This window comes from Trachymyrmex cornetzi, unplaced genomic scaffold, assembly GCF_001594075.2.
Source record: "Trachymyrmex cornetzi isolate Tcor2-1 unplaced genomic scaffold, Tcor1.1 scaffold363, whole genome shotgun sequence".
In the NCBI taxonomy this organism is placed as follows: Eukaryota; Metazoa; Arthropoda; class Insecta; order Hymenoptera; family Formicidae; genus Trachymyrmex; species Trachymyrmex cornetzi.
In genome coordinates, this window is record NW_017298354.1 from 410,235 (window position 1) to 431,040 (window position 20,806).

Genomic DNA, 20,806 nt, shown 5'->3' on the forward strand with positions numbered 1-20,806 from the left:
TCCTTTCTTTTTTTTTTATTGAGAAAGAATCGCGATTGTCCGAACTTTTACTGGTGAGTAAGAACTTAATGGATTCCGCGCGCATTGCCACGCGCTTTGTTTCGCACAACAATAACCTCTATATCGGGGTATAAACACTGTTTACCGTCGCGTAAGAGTGCACAGGCAATCCTGCAAGACGTTGTAAATCTGAAATTCCTCCGATCTCTGAAAAGCAAGGATTAATAACGTGCGACAATCGCGCAATAGAACGAGTACCTGCTAGCGAAGACTTGACAGGAGCCAGACATCCTTTAGTCCGGATCTACAATAGGGTTTTAAGCCTTAAGCCGTAAGAAATTGACTACAGTCGAATACGAGGAGAATAATTGACTATGATTCGTCCATTCCTTAAGGCTTAACAATCTATTGTAGATTTAATTATAATTATTACTCTAATAATTATTCTACAATGTGCTTTTTGTTTTCTGTTTCTTGCTTTTTGCTATTTTTTACATCTTGTTTTTTTGCTTCTTATCCGGTTTTTTTGGTTTAATTTATGTCGTCCGAGATAAAAGTTAACGAACTTCGGAAGAAACAGGAAACTTGTAGCAAGAATACAATTGTCGATAAATCTGGATCTACAATAGGTGTTTTAAGTCTTTAGCCGTAAGAAATGGACGAATCACAATCGATTATTCTTCTTGCATTTGGCTGTAATTGATCAGTTTCTGAAAAAATTATAACTTAAATCTAAATAAAAATTATAAATCTATTATCGATACGCTAAATACAATTATAATTTCTATCACGTGACTTATTTTGATACCAAAAATGAGCGTCGAGCGTCGGCATGAAAAGGCACCTTTAGACTACGTTTAGCCCGAATCCTCATACGGATTTGACACAGAGCGCTAATTGGTGAAAAGCCGGTTGTGGGGGTAAAATTTACCCCCATCGCCCGTTTTTCACCAATAAGCGTTCGGTGTCAAAGCGCTGTTGCCCGCATGAGGATCCGGGCTTACACGACTCGATTTACACCGATGTTATTAGGAATATACACCGGATATCCAGAAAAGATATCCTGTGCATCCCTAATTATAATTTCCTGACATGTTAGATGCCGTGTAAATTTAAACTGTGCTTTACGATGACATTATTGCATATATCAATGTAGTAGCTTCATCATAAAATAGTGTTTCTACAGCATCTAACATAGTTATAACATCAGATGTTATAACTTCAGTAAATCGAGCCGTGTCAATGTATAGTAATAGACAAATTCGCGCAATATTTGTTTGACGGATGTGAGCGGATCGAAACCGGTCTGGGCCCATCACTCGCAGCTGACTCCGGTACGGAGTGGAATGAAAGAGGAGAGAGAGGGAGAGAGACAGATAGAGAGTGAAAGGAGAGAGGAGGAGGAAGAAGAGAGAGGGTAGCGCGTAAGGGGTGAATGCGCATCGAACTGTCGGCTGTTAGGTTAGGTTTCCATAGGGGCGGTGAACCTCGTTCGAGATCCTCGCGTTGTTGACCATTGCTGACCGGTCGGCTCGGCCGGTCAGCCGTCATCGTGCGATAATGATAGGAATCCCGCGCTATTTTCGAGCGCGAGTCGCGCTCCGAGGATGAAATCAATACCCAGAACGTTACGCCAGAATTTTGAATCATCGTCTTTTATAATTTCTTTTAAAGAATACGATCATACTCTCGCGATATGACAATTATCGATAATTGCCGCTGAAAAGTCAAGTGTCTGTCACAAATGATAGATAGAGTCTATGGATACAGTTAACGTCGTGATACTAAAATAAAATGCTTTGATTGAAGCATTCTATTAGTTAATTCGTAAAATGCTTTCTTCTGATTGGTTAATCAAATACTTCAAAACATTCTGATTGTTCATTCAAATACTTTAAAGTATTCGTCGTGAGATTTTAATCGCACCCAACGTATTAAATGCAAAGCTTTGAAATCTCGAATTGGATTCCTCTCTTCTCTCGTTCCCTTTTCTCCTTGATATATCGTGATAGCTAGACATATTTTGGCTTTCTTTTCATTTCCGATCGCCTTTTTGCCGCTGCGATAACGAGGATTAGGTACCGCAGAGAAATAGCAAGATCGTGGAGAATCTCGCCGAGCTAAATCTCACCGGGTGTTCAATTCATCTCGTCGCACTCCGCTCGTAATCCGCGATTTCTTATCAGGTGGAATCCAATGGTGCGTGCGATAGTAAATCGTCTCTCGATTCAATATCGACTCGAGATTCTCGAAAAAAATAGGTACCTACAATCAAAGAAAAATATGTACGTCGTAGTAACTATAAAGGTAACTGAAAAATAACATTTGCCAACCCTGTATATATACAAAATATATACATATACCTTGCAGATAACCATTACCCAAGTCTGTGGAGACAGATTTTGAGCAGCGTAATATGCTATCTATTTTTCATGAACGAAAGATAACTTTCACACATAGTGCATCTGTCATATCTGTCAATGTCGGCAAACTATTACCAGAAATATAACAAAGCTTGTTAATGTGCATCAACAATTTAGCGGCAAAAACAGGATTTGCAACACTTTTGCTCGGTTCTGCCACCAATCTGCTAGCGTAGCATATCAGCAAACTATGTCGACAATCTTAACTTAATATGGATATAGAAAATGCTATGGAATTTTTAGGAATCTAATCGAATTTGCTGTCAATTTACCAACAAACTGCTAGCATTTTGCTATCTGGATAGTTAAATAAATTATTTTATAATTATAATAAGAATATTGATACTCTGTGTAAAACTTATACAGTTATCACTTTTATAGTTTTACTACACTATAAAGTATAAGTTTTTTTCTCTAAGTGGATCTGTTCCAGATTCGGAACCGGGTTTCTTGAATACGCGCAGATTTCCAACAGGCGGAGATTGATGGACAAGTTTAATCAGACGGGTTCAATCTAACTCGAGCTCCTTTAATGGGTGCTTGTTTGCTTCCGAATGATAGTGCACAAAACATTGACTGCGTTCAGCAGAAAAAGCAGCTTTGCAACTGTTGTAAAATTCTTTAATATTATTGGTCCTGTCCTTAGTTCCTCACTGGATCTAAATGTATAAACGAATCATATTCAAGAATTTTACAACAGTTGCAAAGCTGCTTTTCCTGCTGAACGTAGTCAATGATATCACACGTATCTGATATATGATAACAACGGAGATTCTAACAAATCTGTCCTTCATTGTTTCCTGAACACATAGTATGACATTTTTTAATGAAAACATGCGAGAATGCGTTTGCGCGATGCTATTATTTTTTTCTTATTATATTCCAAGCTCATTAATCTCGATATCACTACAATTATAAACTTGTCGACTTTGATAGGGTCTACATGTGCTGAAGATTATTGATAGCTTCCAGAGATTCTGTTCCACATTTTCGGTTGAATGCATTGATTTTTTCACATTAATAGTAACCGTCATTAAATATTGTCAAATCCCGCTAAATTTAACAAATCACTCCATGACAAAACAACGAGTGAGTAACTTATTATGAGTTTTGAGCTGTTCAAGCTGAGCATCCAATTAAAAAGTCTGTCCTTAATTAGTCGGATAGTCGCGACTTAATTTGATTTGGCTCAGAGAATCGGGGGCTTTTTCGAGCGTATCTAACAAGAGCGTCCACTAGGGATCGTTCGGTTTCCGGAAACGCATCGTCGTTTTTAGCCAAAGCGTCCGTTCTTCTCTTACTCTTCCTCCATCTTCTTGCTTGTTTTATTGCTTCATAAATCATGTTCGACAACACGTTAAGTGGGAAGTATCGCTCGCAATATTTCCTGCTCCTTGATTTCATGATTATCAGTATTTACACTCTTTAGTGTTGCAATTTCAAATTATACAGAATTATAGAAAACTATAAAATATTTTACAAACTATAAATTAAAATTGTGTGATTAACTATTAACTATAAATTATATTAATTATAACTATGAACTATAAATTATAAATTCCTAATTACAAAATATGACACCTATAAGAAAACATCTCTCTGTTGACTTAAAATAAGTTCCATGAACCATCATTTTCCGACAGGTATTTAAACTTTCTTTTATGGCACTCTGTCTCTCAGATGGTACAGTCATGAAACTTATATACAGAGCTTTTGTCTCTCCTATTCGAAATTTCGAGAAAAGCATCCTCGAAGTTTTGAAAGTTTTGATCTATTCGATAACTAAATTTTCTTTAAGATCGCTACTCTTTATCATTTCTCTTTACCACGTATTTATGATCCGCGGAACAAATTCACAGCTCCGTGTAATATAATAGGTATAATTGTGCTTATCTCGTATGTTCATTACGAAATACATGCACAATTCTCGAAAGCATATTACTAACTCGCTGATGACAAGTTGCATCTCGGACGAGTTTCGATGACTTGTTCAATGCGCAACTACTACTCAGAAATCTTATCTTACAATTCGATCACGAGCTTCAAAATTCGCGTTCAACTTACGAAAGGAGAACAATACCGCTGTCATCATTCAATTCGCAATGCACCAAATTCGCTGAGCCAGCGAAGCCGAGCTACCAAATACAAGATATTGTACATGCAGACGTGTGCATAGTTTCACAATAAAATTAAAGGGCGGCGAGACGCAATGATTGCGTTTAGCAGAGAAATCTGATCAATGGGTGTATATAGTACTACAATCGCTCAGTGAGCTCTTGCATCTGATTGGCATATTTCGTTAGATTCAAAAATATAGACCAATCAGATGCATAAGAGCTTACTGATCGTTTAGTAAGCGATTGTAGTACTGAATGGCTGCGTTCACTAGAAAAAGCAGCTTTGCAACTGTTGTAAAATTCTCTAATACGATTGGTCTTGCCCTTAGTTCCTCATTGGATCTAAATGTATAAACCAATCATATTCAAGAATTTTACAACAGTTACAAAGCTGCTTTCTCTGCTGAACGCAGCTAATGCTGCACCTACTAACAATAAGTGCTTAATGATTCTTTAATATGACTGGTTCCTACACTTGAATCCAGCAAAGAATTAAAGGCAAGAATCAATCATATTGAAGAATCACTGAGCATCTATTGATCAGTTTTCTCTGTTGAACGCAGCCATTCTCACAGCAACAAAGAATATCTTATCGTATTCGTAATTCAAGGCAACGCTAGGGACGACGATTCAACCTCTTTTACAAAACCTCTTTTGCTCAATTACGAGACGTTTTTGCCTAACATTGACGATCGCTCGCATTGTTACGCTATCGATATGGATCAAGTCAATGACGTCAAAACTTCTAACGATATTAGCTTTTAAAAAACGACTATCTTTAACGGACTTCCCGCGATCTTATCGCACGTTAAATATTTATCCCGCGACTGTACGCCATCGCATGCAATAGTCTCCGATTGAATATGCGCCCGGACGCCACACCCTGCGCGAATACTTCGATTTTCTTCCAGCGCCCGAAATCTAGGAAAGCGTCCCAGATAACAATTCGTGCGAGCTCATATTGCCCTCACGCGTGCGTATCACATTGTGCCCACACAATGAACGCACTTTGCCCGCCCAACTTGATGGGGGCACGCGTGCGAGCGCAATGAATCGCATTATGCAATCACGCCGTGCGTATCACGCCGTGCGCCCACCGTGCTATTATCATGCTGCCCACACGACGTAAAAGGGGCATGTGTAAAGTTGTAAACCTTAAATATGAATAATATATCTTTTTTTTTTTTTTCGAATATAACTATAGTGTCAGCACGCGTGTGAGCGATATGAGTCTTAAATGAGAATGCATCTGCGTGCGTTATGAGGGTCACACGCGTGAGAGTATTCGCACGAGTGCGCCGGGTGGCACCCAGTTGGACACGAGCCACTCACAGCGTTTGAGACTACAAAGCTCCTAGGCACCTGGTCGCTGTGATTGGTGGTGTCCAATCGAGCCGTGATCAATCGGGGATCACCCCGTGTGCGCCCACCAAGCGATCATTGTGCGGGCATTTTGTGCGGACACGCGTGCGACCAATATGATCGAGTCTTATATGATGACGCATATATGATATGCGGACAATCCGCATGGCGTGCGCGCATCATGATATCACTGTGGGGGCATTTTGTTATTTGGTAAATTATCCGACTCTTACTCGATGTTGTCTCATAGTAATGTAAATTGTATATATTTTATTATATCTGTTAAATTATAATATTTTTATTATGTCTATGTAATTTTTCGTGCGCTGGTTTACCTGATTATAATTGAAGTAGACAATAAATAACACCCGTATTAATTGAAGAAGTGATGTAGCTGGTAACGCAGAAGATTCATAATCCTGAGGTCCCAGGTTTCAATCCCACTAATTAATAAAGGTACGTTTTTTATTAGACAATTTGAAATATAATTTTAAGTAATAATTACTATAAACGTCTTAGGAACAAAATTTGTAAACCTTAAATATGAATGTTTCTTTTTTCGAATATTGAATAAGTAGCACGCGTGCCAGCGATATGCAAGCAATATGAGATTCAATCGTGCGATGTCACTCGTGCGGGTCATGTGAGACTGACATGTGGCTCACAGAGGCACATCCTCATATTAGTCGCACGCGTGCAACCTCACTTATTAGTGACACTACCATCTGTCCCGGTTAGTGACTGGTGCATCAGATAAAATGTACTATTTAGTGACCGGCGGATTAATTTTCTTGACGTCAATTTGATGTCACGTTGACGATCATTTCTCGTTCAAATATCGATAAAAATATATTCACTCGATGCGTTTTCGCATAAAAATAAAGATTTGACAGAAAAAAAAGTGTTATCCTGTGAACAGAGATATTAGCTCGATATTTCATGTATCTTTAATCAAACTTAATGTCTATTTAGAAAATCTGTCACTGTCACAAAATATACGATGCGCACATGCGCTGCAGTCGTACTTTCGTGCTCTATGGCCACAAGTTACTCGCTGTAGTACAGGGCACGCGAAATTTGAACTCAATAGCACACACTAAATATGATAAGCTTTCTTAATTTGGTCAAAGAAATTACTCAATGCTTAAGTTGTAAACAAATAATTTAAAACTGTGGTCTGCATAAATAGATACAGAAACACAACGATGTCCCACTTAGTGACCTAATCAAAAGTCACTAAAATTTTCCCTCGAGCATACGTCGAATATTTTCGGTTTATTCGTACAAATGCAACTCACACTTGTCCATAAACATATAGAGATGAGTATTAATTGTTTTCTTCTCAAAAAGAGGAGCGATATTTAATGTTATGACTAATTTTCTTGAGACGGTCACAAATGGAAACATTATATATTCTTCGGCGCAAACGTCGTATGTACTGTGTATCACGCCGTACACGCGTCGCTGTGTGAACGCAACGTTAGCCAAGTTCGCTGACCGCCAGAGAGAATGTGTGTGCGCGCGAGGAAAAGAGAGAGAATCAGAGGAGAAGTGACGGAATAAACCGTGACCGTGACCGTGGCCGTGGCCGTGACCGTACCGTGGCCGAGTTGTCGCGATCGCCATAGATATCGTCGGCGGCGACGAATACGACCCATTATAAATCCATATAATATATTCAAGCATACACATATCTCAGAGAAGCGAATTTTTAAGCGGTCTGTATCCGGCCACGTTACGAGATATGTACAAGTACATATTCGAAGATATAAGACTTAAATCCAAACGTCCAAACAAGAGATACCTCGCGTGTAGAACTCTGCGATGAATGATCTTTGTTTCGTTTTCTTGAAACAGAGGAATAAACTATAAAGCTTTACTGCAATTTCTTTTCTTAATATATTTCGTGGGTTAAACTTGATTAAACCGATTTATCATCATTCAGCGCGTTAGTTTCACGTTACTGTGAAAGAGTCGAGTTTGAAACAAATTCATTTGAAAATAATTGGATAACGTGTTCTAATTTGTTTCTTCGTTATGCTGCCGGCATCTCATTTATTATATTCTTGAAAGTGAAAAATATTTACATCTCAAATTGGATTTGTCTAATTTTTTGACAAATGTCATTTAGAAATATTTTTTCTGACAAAACTGTTGCGTTATAGAGAATCATCTTAGCACAATTATTGTAAAATTGTCACCAGTTTATGCTATTATTGTGCAATATTTTCACAATTTACTTTTGGGGGATTTATCTTACAATTACTTTCGAACAACAAAAACAAAACAAATCGTGCAATATATATTTGTATCGTAAATTTTACGATTTAGTTAATTTTTTAAAAATTCAAATATATAATTCATAAGAAAAAAAATAATCTACATCTAAAGATAAAAAGAAAGCCGTATATAAAACTACAGAATATAACGTTGACAGATAAAAAGAGACCAAGAAAAGTATTGTATATAAGTTGTATATTTGCTATACAGTAACCGCATTCGCCGCGTACAATAAAGATATTGTATATTACGCCATACAATAACAAATGAATACACTTGGTATACAAAGCACGATGAAGTACACACAAAAAATCTCAAGTTCAATTAATCCCAGACAACTTCAAGATGCGTACTCTCTTTCTTTCTCTTTTTACTTATAAAGTACATACGAACAAATGTATTAAAAAAAAAGAAAGCCGTGGAGGAAATCTGGGGACTGCTACTTGGCGGTATAAGAGACACTGTCGGGAAGGCATAATAGGCGTCAAATGGAAAAATATGATATTTTCTGAATGAAAAAATGTGAGACGGCTCAATTTTATGTAGGCAAAAATACTTTGCGTCACTTTCTTCACTAAAGTACCTATTCTCAATCTACTTATTTCTCTCGTGAAGTACGTAACAAAGGTATAAAACGTCTATTCTAATATATTCTTTTCACGTCACTTTTTATCGCTCATTATAATATAAATGCAAGACTATCACGACCGATTGTTATATGACTATTGAAAAAATGACTCTACATTGTATGGCCATACGTTATGCACATTTTTATTTTTACATGGAACAGCATGTCGATGCGATGTGCGCGTTTCTGGATGATTAAGGCTTCTCAACAATTCCAATTACTTTGCGATTAATACATTTGCTACGAGATATACTTTCCACGAAGAACATGGTTGTCGGAACTTCCAATGCACAAACACATATATAGGATTTATATTATTCAATAATAAAGTGTCTGTGAAAACTGGAAGAGATGTGTCACGTGTTTCATGAGAAATCTAGCTACAGTCTACTTTGCTTGCAAGGTCAGTAATTACTGTAATTAAAAAATACATTATGGCCGGTATTCATAGTCAATTCTTATATTTATGACTGTCTAAAAGACACTCTTAGGATATCATGAACTAATTACACACACACAAGCCGGTATTCATACTCTATACTTATATTTAAGACTGTCTTGATTACAGTCTTAAGATGTTATAAATAAATCAGAGAGCATCTTAAGACATTACTTAAAGACGGTCTTAAAATAAGAACGGACTACAAATACCGGCCACAAAGCCGGTATTCATAATTGTTATTTTAAGACCATCTTCAATAATAGCATCTTAATCCTGATGGAAATTTTTTTCTAAATTGTGATGAAAAATATTAATTGTAATTGTAACGAATAATGATAAAATATTACTGAAATTGTAATGAATAATGATGAAATATTATTGAACTTTATATTGAAATCTGTATTAATTGACCCACTTTCAATATTATTTCATTCAGTATTAGAGTTCATTATTTAGCCTTACGTTAGTATAAAAATGCAATGCACTAAAATAAATGCGAAAATCATGTACAAATGTGATATGTCTGCAGATGGTCTAAGCTTCGATTATGGATGCGTTCCAAAACTTGAAACTGTCAACTCAGAGTATTTTTTATCCTTGTTTAATATTCGGTAAATAATCGTATAGAATGATATTCGGATCAACAAAGTCGAGTTTTGGAACATAACCCTGTAAACCTAGTTATATAGAATATAGAGAGAGCACGATTCCAACATTTTAATTCTACTATTTTTTTGTTGGTAATTATCATTAATAAGTCTATAAAAATATTGTATATTTTGTTTTAATGTCATTACCTTTTAAATATTTTCATTAATTTTTTAAAAAATTTATAATATTTCAACATATTTCAGTGTACAATAAATTGTAAAAATATTATATGTTTTGCAATGCTTTTTTTATTTATTTTTAAAAATTATTTTTAGGATTCACAATATTTCAGTATAATTCAGTGTTCAATTTCTCTTAATAAATTTGTATAAGTATTAAATATATTTGCATTAATTGTCATCACACTTCATTAATTTTAGTACAATTTCAATATAATTCAGTGTTCAATTTCTTTGAATAAATCAGGATGAATATCAAATATATTTGCATTAGTTTCAATATTTTTCACTCTTTATTAATTTTCATTCATTATCTTTAAAATTCATAGTATTTCAAAATTGAAAGTATTATTTGTGTTGAAATATTTTCAATAATACTTCAGTCATTTTCATTTCTCATTTCAATGATTTGATAGTCGATTTTAGCGATTTATTTTCATCAGGGAAGACATTACTTAAGACAGTCTTAAAATAAGAATAGACTATAAATACCGGCCTATGTCGGTATATGATACATGTAGTTAATGTAAAATCTACTTTTCAGAGCTTTAATGTAAAATCTACTTTTCAGAGATTTAATGTTTTTTGCAGATATTTTATAGAAGTAAAAGATAGGAGCGTTACCCTGGCTTTTCCTTGCAACCATCTTTTACCAATTTTTTTAATAGTAGATATTTAGCATATAATTTTATACACTGTATAGTGTTAAATGTATGATAAACATACAAAATATGGAGCAGAATTTGATTGCTCTCCGAAAACCATGTTGTATAAATATATAAATTTTAGAGCACTTTTTACTTTGTTTTTACATATATATATATACGAGGGTCGTCTGAAAAATTTTGAGCCTAACAAAGAAACAAATATTTTTTCGATCAAATTCAGTTTTATTTTTCAACATAGTCTCCTTTTAAGTTAATACACTTTTCCCAGCGATGCTTCCATCCCTTTAACTCATTCAAATAATAGTTGGTGTTTTGTTCTGCAAAATAGTCTTCTACGGATGCAATGATCTGCTTATTCCATGAACATCTCTGTCCTCCGAGAAACTTTGAGCCTAGGAAACAGGAAAAAGTCGTTGGGGACCTGTTGAATACGGTGAGTGGTCAATCAATTCGACCACAATTCGTGAATTTTTGCCATGATGATCGTCGAAGTGTGAGACGGTGCATCATCTTGCATTTTTTTCTTCTCTAAATGCGGCTATTTTTTCGCAATTTCTGCCTTCAGCTTGTCAATTAATGATGCGTAGTACACCCCCCTTATTGTTTTACCTTGTTCAAAATAGTTGATGAACACAATTCCATGACTATCCCAAAAAATAGTCGCCATCACCTTCCCGGCCGATGAAATCGTCTTTGCCTTCTTCGGAACAGGTGCATCCTTCGCAGTCCACTGTTTTGACTTTTCCTTCGTCTCAAGAACGAAGTAGCCAATTCAAGTTTTATTAACAGTTATTAATCGATGCAAAAAATCCGACTCGTTTCGCTTAAACCGCTCCAACAGGGCCTTGGAAATGTTCATTTGAATGAGTTTTTGGTCCACAGTGAGCAAGCGCGGCACCCAACGCGCGGTTAGCTTACGCATGCCTAATTCTTCAGTCAATATATGACAAACACGTTCTTTCGATATGCCCACAGCCTCTGCTATCTCTCTAACTTTGACAGTCGTTCGGTATGATTTGGTGAATTTTTTCGATGTTATCGGTGGTAGTCGCAGTTGTTGGCCGCCCCAAACGCTAATTAGCCAAGCTGGTACGATCATATTTAAATTAAATTAAATTAAGCTGCCCATCTTTTCATGGTGGCAAATAATGGGGCAGAGTCCCCATAAACAGGGTCCAACTCGACTTTAATTTACACAGGCATATTGCCTTTCATATGCAAGAATTTAATCATGACACGGTATTCGATTTTTTCCATTTTTACAAAAACACTGACATCGACTGGCACAAATGACTGTCAATTGAGCGTCCAAAATGAGTACAATTTTCACAGGTATCTTTCAAAATATGTACGATCGTAGTATCAGAATGGTTTTGATGAGTAATGCCGTCTTCATTGAGGCTCAAAACTTTTCAGTAGACTCTTTATATATATATATAAAAGTTTTATCATAATTGTTAAACACCTTATTTGTGTGTATATAATATATATGTATAAATCAACTGTTGACTATACGTTTACTGTTTTTTTACTCACTACGCATCTAATACTCATTTGTCCAGAAATATATCAATTTGTCACATCATGTATCGCTTAAATCATTACTACTGGTGTCTGCTTGTACTAGGGTGAAATATGATGTGTGTGTGTGTGTATGTACTCTTCATAATTCTCGAATCTATTTCTATAATCAAATATCTAATCAATTACGAAAACCTTAATAGATACCGATTATATTTTCTTCCTCCTTTATTACTTAAAATATATGTAAATAATTCTTATGGCAACGTCAACTACAACTAAAGAATATTTAAATTCATCCATCCAATTGCATTTTGGCATTTTACGTCCTTAATTATTACTCGTAAAGTAGTAAGGAATTGTAAATTATCGTTCTTTCGAAATAAAAAACGATTTATTCTTTCCAATCTTTCTTGATTTCAAACGCCCATTCCCATTTGAGATGTTCATGCTTGTCGTCGTCTGTGAAGAGAGAACTAACGCTGTATGAGCCTCGCGCTACGACACCGGCTGGCGCATCTTCAGCTGGAGTAGTGTAAGACTGAAGCTCTGTTTTAGGAGGATACGAGCCTACCATATGTGTCATTTTGTCAACTGTAACAAAAGATAAAAAATGTACAATTCTATCATATGCTACATATTCTAATTATTGCATATTCCATTTACCCGTAACTCCTAATTTGCATTAGAAGCATTAACACACAAGCAATCGAATTTATTATAATTATTAAGAATGACATAAATTATATTGAAATACAAAAGAAGAAAAAATAAATATCATACCAGGTACACCAAGGCGATAAGTCTTTTGAACATATTTTAATCCATGCACGATCTCGCGTTGCACAATAAAATCGATCCTGATTCTATAGCTCACGCCTTCCTTGATGACAAATGTCTGTTTTTTTAGCTGCGATAAATCACCAGTCAAGTCTAATTCCATATCCGGTCGATCAGCGACGCATAATGCCAATTTCTTCACTATTACCTTTCTAGGATCATGAGGATCTACGAGAATTATATAATTATTTAGAATGTTGTCACGTCACGTCTGCTATATGTTGTAAAGGGATTCAAATGTTAGTTATATAAAAACATTATACAAATAACATGTGTTGCACGCGCGCACGCGCACACATTCACGCACGCACGCACGTACACATTTTTATAGGTCTTGTAAAGAAAAATAATTACAATAAATGATACTGTTAATATAATTATTGTTCTTTACTATTTACTATAATATTTACTTAGAATAATTTTGATTGATTTAGTTAATTACTGTTTAATAATAGGTTCTTGAAGATTGATCAACGTTGCGGTAACTGTTATCACATCATCGATAATGTTCAACATGCGATGGTGAATGAAGTTTGAGTACACTGAATTCTCTTATTTTTCTGATAATCCTTTCTATTAATATGTGTGAAGACTTGCGATTCTTTTCAATACTTCATCTTTTGAAAGTTTTTTTATCGTTCGATACACTTATAGTGATCATATTAACACATTTTTTTCTTTTGCATATAATCGATGTGCTTGAATCCTCGATCTGTCATAACATCACAGCCATTCAGAAATTCTTGTAAATATCAGCTTATTTCCACTATTGCAGCATCGCTTATTCTTTCATCAAAATTTCACCGATATAAAATTTATAAGTTCTGAAATTGAAATTAAAAAATCAATTAATCCGATATATGAAATTATTACTTGGTTGGAATACAAAAAATATAATCAGGTGTTGCAGATATTAAATATTTTTTGTATTCCAACCAAGTAATAATTTTATATATCAAATTGATTGGTTTTTGAATTTCAATTTCAAAGCAATCTATTATCGCGATTGCACATTTGCCACGAAATTCCCTTGACAAATTCCTTCGTATTAATATAGCAGTAGCTCAGATTAATAATTTTTTTAGATGGACGACTAATACTGGTAAAGTTTGGCGAAATATGACATTGGCATTAGTTGAATCCAGTCTAAAACAAACTATCACTTAAACGAGAAAACGTGTCATTTAATTTTATTTTCGATAAAGTTAAACAAATGTTACGAACGCTAATGTTTGTTTTTTTACTTAACAGATTTATAAATCCATTAGCTGGAAGTCCGATACACATTTTTGGTTTATTTTTTATTAAGACAAGTCTTTCTAATGCTGTTTTTAAGTAACTTTTCTTCTGTTTCATCACTAGTTTCTTCGGAGGATAAAAATTCCTCGCACCTCGAGTATATCGTACAGGAATATTATTTTGTGACCGTCGAACTTGACAAATTAACAATATTAATAATAATTTTCTAAGTTTCCGTTGAACTTTCCGCGCGTAATTGGACTATCCCACCTTGTATATACACATAAATTCGTCCCACATAATGTCCCACCACAAATATCTTTTTTTCTACACCTTTTACCAAAAACTGTTTCAGACAGAAGTTTTAGGGTTTCAAGGAGCACATCAAATAGTTGTATTATTGTGACGTCACCAAGGTCAGGTTAAGATCACATCAATTTTTTTGAAAATGGAAATTCCCATTTTTCATTGCATATTTTTGTAATTTATCTTGAAAGCTTTTCAAGATATTATAACAAAATAGTTATAAGAATTGGAAGTTACCGTCGACGTTAGCATTACCCAAAGCGTCCGATCGACGGTTAAAATCTTTTGAATGTGATCATGCTCTAGATAACATTTGATAAGATCAAGATCATTGGAAGTTGTTCTTCTTATTTTCATTTTTGCACTAAAAATTCATTTTTTTCGCTTCGGCTTTTTTTGGTACCGGTAAGAAAATCTTTTACGTTTCCATATTCGTGGAAAAAAACAAAATTTTATAACGGCTCTTTGAATTTTTTTCAGACATCTTGTGTATAATATACACATATTCCATATTATGGAATAATAGCGGATAATAGCAGTTTTAAGGTTAAATACAACGTAAATAAGCAAAAAAAATATGATGTAACAAATGAGGTGAAGGGATTGGTTAACTACTGATGGCTAATAATGACGTCATACGACATTTTCGCGCGAAAAAGTCCGGTACAAATATAACAATTTTTAATTCGTTATTAAAATTATAAATATGCATATCATAATTCTTTAAATATCTTTTAAAACAGGTCTGTTCAAAACTTGATTTGTGAACCGAAATGCTTCCACCTCTCCGCTATGTCGAACGACGATCAGCACATGCAAGACACAGATGAAAACCAACTACATACAATGAAAAAACAAACGCAAATCTTCATTCTGCGTCTGCGTTTGCGAACTACGTTTTACTATTTACGAATTATTAGAAGCACCTTAAATGGTGATCGGCATATTTAGATTGTGCGCTGGTAAGTGAAGTAAGAGGCAGAAAACAAACAAAAAATCAGCCAAAATGTGCAGATATTTTCCAGTTATAATTTAAAACAGTAGAAAGAAAATACTGTAGAACCCAATTATAAGTATTAACGCGGGGATAAAAAGGGCAGAACAAGTAGCGAGGTAACTTATAAACAATTTCGAATACAACTGATCATATATTATAGGTATAAATGATTATACATATATTTATAAAAGTAAATGCTCACCTACTACAATGCCGCCGGATTTTGCTTCTCCCAGAAGCGTCTCTTTATACTTGCGCAAACTCTCGTCTTCCTTATCCGCTTCCAAGATCTGCTCGATGGATTTTTCCGGTGGAGGCTTATAACTGGATTCCACGTCCGGCTCCTCGTCCAACGCATCTACATGATCACCCGTAGAGTCAGACATCGCTATGTTCAAACCAGGAAAGATATACATATATATATAAATATATATATATAAAAAGACTTGAAAGAGAAGAAACAAAAAAGGATTAAAGGATGCATGATATTGTGCAAGTAGAGTAGACTAAATTGAGTCAAATAGTCCTCTATCAGTTTGCAATCTTCGCAATAGTTAAGTATGTATCTGAGTCATTTGTATGTGTTAATATTTATACTTTAAATAAACTATATAAAAAAAATAGAAAATAAACATTAATTAACAATTTTATACAATAAATACATTCTGTTCTGACATAAACAAATGAGCTTTGCATGTATTTCTGATTTTAGAAGCTAAATTTCTCGACTGTATGAATACTTTTTGAGCACCCAAACAATACAATTTTTTTATTTTGGCTTATTTTTTAGATGATATATTTTCTTAAATAAACCCCCCATTTTTCATTAAATATTCTTGTAGCTAACCTCGAGAGCTTTTCAAAACACTACAATAAAATATTTTTCCATGAAATACATTTCAAGTTATAAGGCTTGAAAGCTACAATACCGCCGGCATTAGTAATACGCAAGGTGTCCGACTAAAAATGAATTTTCAGTGCAAAAATGAAAATAAAAAAATTTTTAAATTAACAAATAGTTAAAATGATCAGAACTCTTCGAAAAGCATTAGAATACATTCAGAACTACACGAGAATTACCATAGACTATCAGAACTATTTAAAATCGGACAGCGTCTCATCTTCGTTCCCGTAAAGACCACTTTTGAGGGGAAAACATTATTTAAAAATCAAAATAACGATATTAATCGTCAGAACTCTCTTTAGAATTATGTATTTTTTCAAATTCTGTAAGACTGTGTCTAGAAACTGTGTTCTTCGTCAGACAAAGTTGGCGCGGTGTGTACCTGGCGTCTCATTTTGCATTTTCGGTTTCTCGGCTTTAATGGTCGAAATTTGTTTAACCTATATAGAACTATTGAAAATAAACTCAGAACTCTCAACATTTAATGTTTCCATCGAGTGAGACGCCAGCTTCACACATACCCAAATACACACCCATCGGTCATAGTCGTTAGGCGCGCAGGGAATTATTTTCTTTTGCTGCCATGCATAACTCGTAACTATTGTCATTTGTAAATAAATCTCCATACAGCTAGCGTTCACTCTATATATAATAGGCGTGCATTTGACTTTACAGTCGAATGTAAAGGGAGAGCAACAGTGTAAACGAAACTTCTAGAGTGTGAAACGTAGGAAAAGCACGAACATCTCTTTTACATTTCGCTGTTTCAATTTTCGTCTCCTAGAAATTTTATTTATACTTGTGTTACTCTCCTCTTACATTTGACTTATGTCCCAATTTTTATTTTCGCAGGGGGCAGATAAGCGTAAGCACAATTGTTGCTATAATTAACGAGATATTAATTTCTAAAGATCATCGAATCTTATTTGATAATCTTTAAACATTAATGTCTCGTTAAGTATTGCGACAATTGTAAAATGATAGACTTTTCGACTCAGTTTAATTCGCTCTATCCCTACTTATAAGCGGTGTGTTAAACAGTTTGAGACACTGTAGAATCTGCTGACGAAAACTCCGAAAATTTGGAAAATTGGCAATGGTGGCAGTAGCGCGTCGCAATAATCACGAATAGCAGGGCTGCTGGGCACCTATTATGGAAATGTCCGGAATGGATTCCGATCGGAATTATTTCGTTTTTCCTAGAAAACGCAATAAAAATCGAGGGAATAATTGAATAATTCCGATTGGAATCCATTCCGAACATTTCCATAATAAGTGCCCTGAAAAGCGTAAGAGAGGATTTTCCCATGGGATGCGGACACGCGGATCTGCAGAAATAAGAAACCAATATCAACATTTCGCATATTCCGCTTCGCTAAAATGTGGGCGCTTCCAAAAACTCAAGTTCGAGTTAGTTCCACTAGGACCGAAAAATATGATAGACATAACTACCTAGTAGGGCTGTGCGATGAAGAACTCGGTTTCGAACTCGGATCGTAAAATCGATTTAAGTAATCGTTATACAGAACAACGTATTTCGATATCGATACTTAACTCGGTTGAAGTAATCGTTACATTGAAACAACTGATTCGATATTGTTACTTAATTCACAATATTCTGAAAAATGAATGTTCTATAGAACATAAATTCGTATCGTATTGAAAAAAGTGAGTTGCAAGATTAATACGCGATTAATATTCGATTTAAGGAGTTTGCTCATCTTAATGAAAATATTACGATTTGCATAAAAGTTCAATATTACATTCTTAACAGCATAACACATTCACAGTTAAAATTTTAAGAAATTTGTCTACATAGTTTGTAAGAAATCTAAAGTTAAAGGTCATGATTTTTATGTATGTTCTTATGAATAAGAATAAGACAGATATATAGCCATATAGGATCCTGGCTGAGATAATATTTTTCGCAATAAGTTCTTTAATAAAATAATTTAGGGGGGATTATTTTATATATAGGATTGTGTCCGAATGTTTCGGCGCCTTATCGTATTCGTACTATTATTAACGTCTCAGATCGATTGTGGTTAATGTCCGAATGTTTCGGCGCAGTTACATCTGAGATAATTAAATTTAAAAATTAAGAACTTGTATTGTATTTGAGCCTCTTAGTTGACAAGTGGCATAAGTCCAAAATTAGGAAAAATGCGTTTATCGTAGAAATAGAAAGTATTAAGAATGGTTGTTTTATTTATCAATTTAATTTACTTTTATTTTATTTTTATATCCATAAAATATAAAAATTAATTTTACATCATAAATAAAGTGACTACAAAAAAAGCTGGAATAGTGACTTAAGTCCAGCTTTTTTTACGGTCACATTATTTATGATGTAAAATTGATTTTTATTTTTTATGAACATAAAAACAAAATAAAAGTAAATTAAATTAATAGATAAAACAAACATTCTTGATATTTTCTACTTCTATAACAAACTCATTTTTCCTAATTTTGGACTTATGCCACTTATCAATTAAGGGGCTCATTTATAACATCTAACTTGACCGATTATTGGCGTTCTTTATATTTATATGGTCCTTTTTAATTAATCCGCAGGTAAAGATGGAATCACACGATGCTCGATTTCTTGCACACATGCATGCTGCTGTGCTTGGTTTGATGTATACAGTCTGACGTTTGACAAATAGCTATGAAATTAGTAATTATTTCTTTTGATTGGTGCATGCAAGGAAATAAGCTATAAAGTAATCCATAATATAATCCATAAATATAAAAATCATGTATATGCAGTATTCAGCGCTAAATGTATGAACGAATTCTAGCATACATCAGAACAGGCATGACTGTATACATGCCATCATTCAAGAAATCGAACATCGTGTGATTCCACCTTAACTCAAGAACACAAAATCGTAGAAACATTTTTAAAAAACGATTTTGTAGGGAAAACTTTAAGCTTTCACGATATATGGTCGAAAATTTGCTCAAATTTTTTGGACACGCTATGAATCAAAGTGAAAAGAAAATTTTTCATTTTTTTTCGACTCGTAGATTTTTATATGTAAAAATTATCAAACTCACATAAATTCAAAAAATATAGTAACCATTCGAAAACAGAGATTTCAAGCTTTAAAATTCTTTTTCTAAATTTAAATTTTGATCATTTTTAACAAAGATATTGATGGGGAAAGATCTTTTTAACAACTTGTAAAGGGACTTCTTCCTTAACCCAATATATACCGTCTATATTTAAAATGAAATAGATATATGATTTCACATCGAAGAAAGAAAAGAACAATAAATTCTCCTGCACACACTCACACAAAGAATATATTGTATTCGCTTTGTTTGAAACGTGCAGTCAAAATACAACAGAGCAAGTAAATCCGCGGGGAAGTAGAACGAGACGATCAGCTGGAGATCCTCTCAGCTACTTTCCTCTTTTCTCTCTCTCTCTCTCACACACATTCTCATTATTCTCTTTACGATTCTCGTCTCATCTGTTTTTGCAGAATTGAAAATGTAATACCGCAATCGATCTCTGCACAGAAAAGGGTGCTAATCGCAACTCTTGTCATTCGCTCGTGCAAGTAAGGCGCATTTTCGCGCAACTTATACCAAAATCCGAAATCAGCTCCAAACTCGATTCTACGTATGTTTTTTCATTTTCAAAAGAGAACGAAAAGACGCAATACGGCGCGGCTTCAAAGACCAGAGGTTCGATGCATAGAATTTCTCCGGGAGACGAAGACTTCCGTGATAAATTTCGCCTTATTTGCCTGGAGAGGAGAACGCGAGGTGACGATGATTACTCGCTTAGTCCGGCACACTCCGAGTACCCGGCACAGCGCTCACCGCTCATCACTTACCGTCGACTCTCTCCGACTCTCGACTCGGCTTGACAGGCGATTTGTGAAAGTTACGATAATGCGACCGGCTCTCGCGTTTACGAGAATCCGCACCAGATTATTGGCAGCCGATTGTTAATTCTTGTTTGTCTACTCTTCCGTCTCACGCTTCGCCAATCGGAAGATACTGACAACATGGCGTCGCGGCGCGCAGTCGGCGCAGTGCGCACGGAAACGGAAGGGCGGGTACTTCTTATGGCCGCATCCGCATCAGGCCGCATTAAGGCCCGTCTACAATACACGGAGTAAACAGTAAGAGTAAGAAATTGACCAATCACAGTCGAATGTGAGAAGAATACTCGACTGTGATTGGTCAATTTCTTATTCTTACTTCTTACTCCGTGTATTGTAGACGGGCCTTT

The 20,806-nt window shown here is 34.9% G+C and overlaps 1 protein-coding gene across 4 annotated transcripts; it reads right to left on the reverse strand.

Annotated features, from left to right (window-relative positions):
- Nucleotides 1-12,189: 12,189 nt before the first annotated feature.
- On the reverse strand, nt 12,190-20,583 carry LOC108763513 (rho GDP-dissociation inhibitor). Of its 4 annotated transcripts, none has more exons than XM_018511210.1 (5): nt 20,406-20,583; nt 15,856-16,041; nt 13,055-13,279; nt 12,938-12,946; nt 12,190-12,865 (listed from the first exon to the last, which is right to left on the reverse strand). In XM_018511210.1, the coding sequence occupies exons 2-5, from the start codon at nt 16,037-16,039 to the stop codon at nt 12,666-12,668; spliced, it is 618 nt and encodes a 205-aa protein (XP_018366712.1). In that variant the 5' UTR covers nt 16,040-16,041; nt 20,406-20,583; the 3' UTR covers nt 12,190-12,665. The 4 variants fall into 4 exon arrangements, with proteins under 4 accessions (XP_018366712.1, XP_018366710.1, XP_018366713.1 ...); XM_018511208.1 differs by lacking the exon at nt 20,406-20,583 and adding an exon at nt 20,066-20,316 and having other exon boundaries at nt 15,856-16,011; XM_018511211.1 differs by lacking the exon at nt 12,938-12,946.
- Nucleotides 20,584-20,806: the final 223 nt, after the last annotated feature.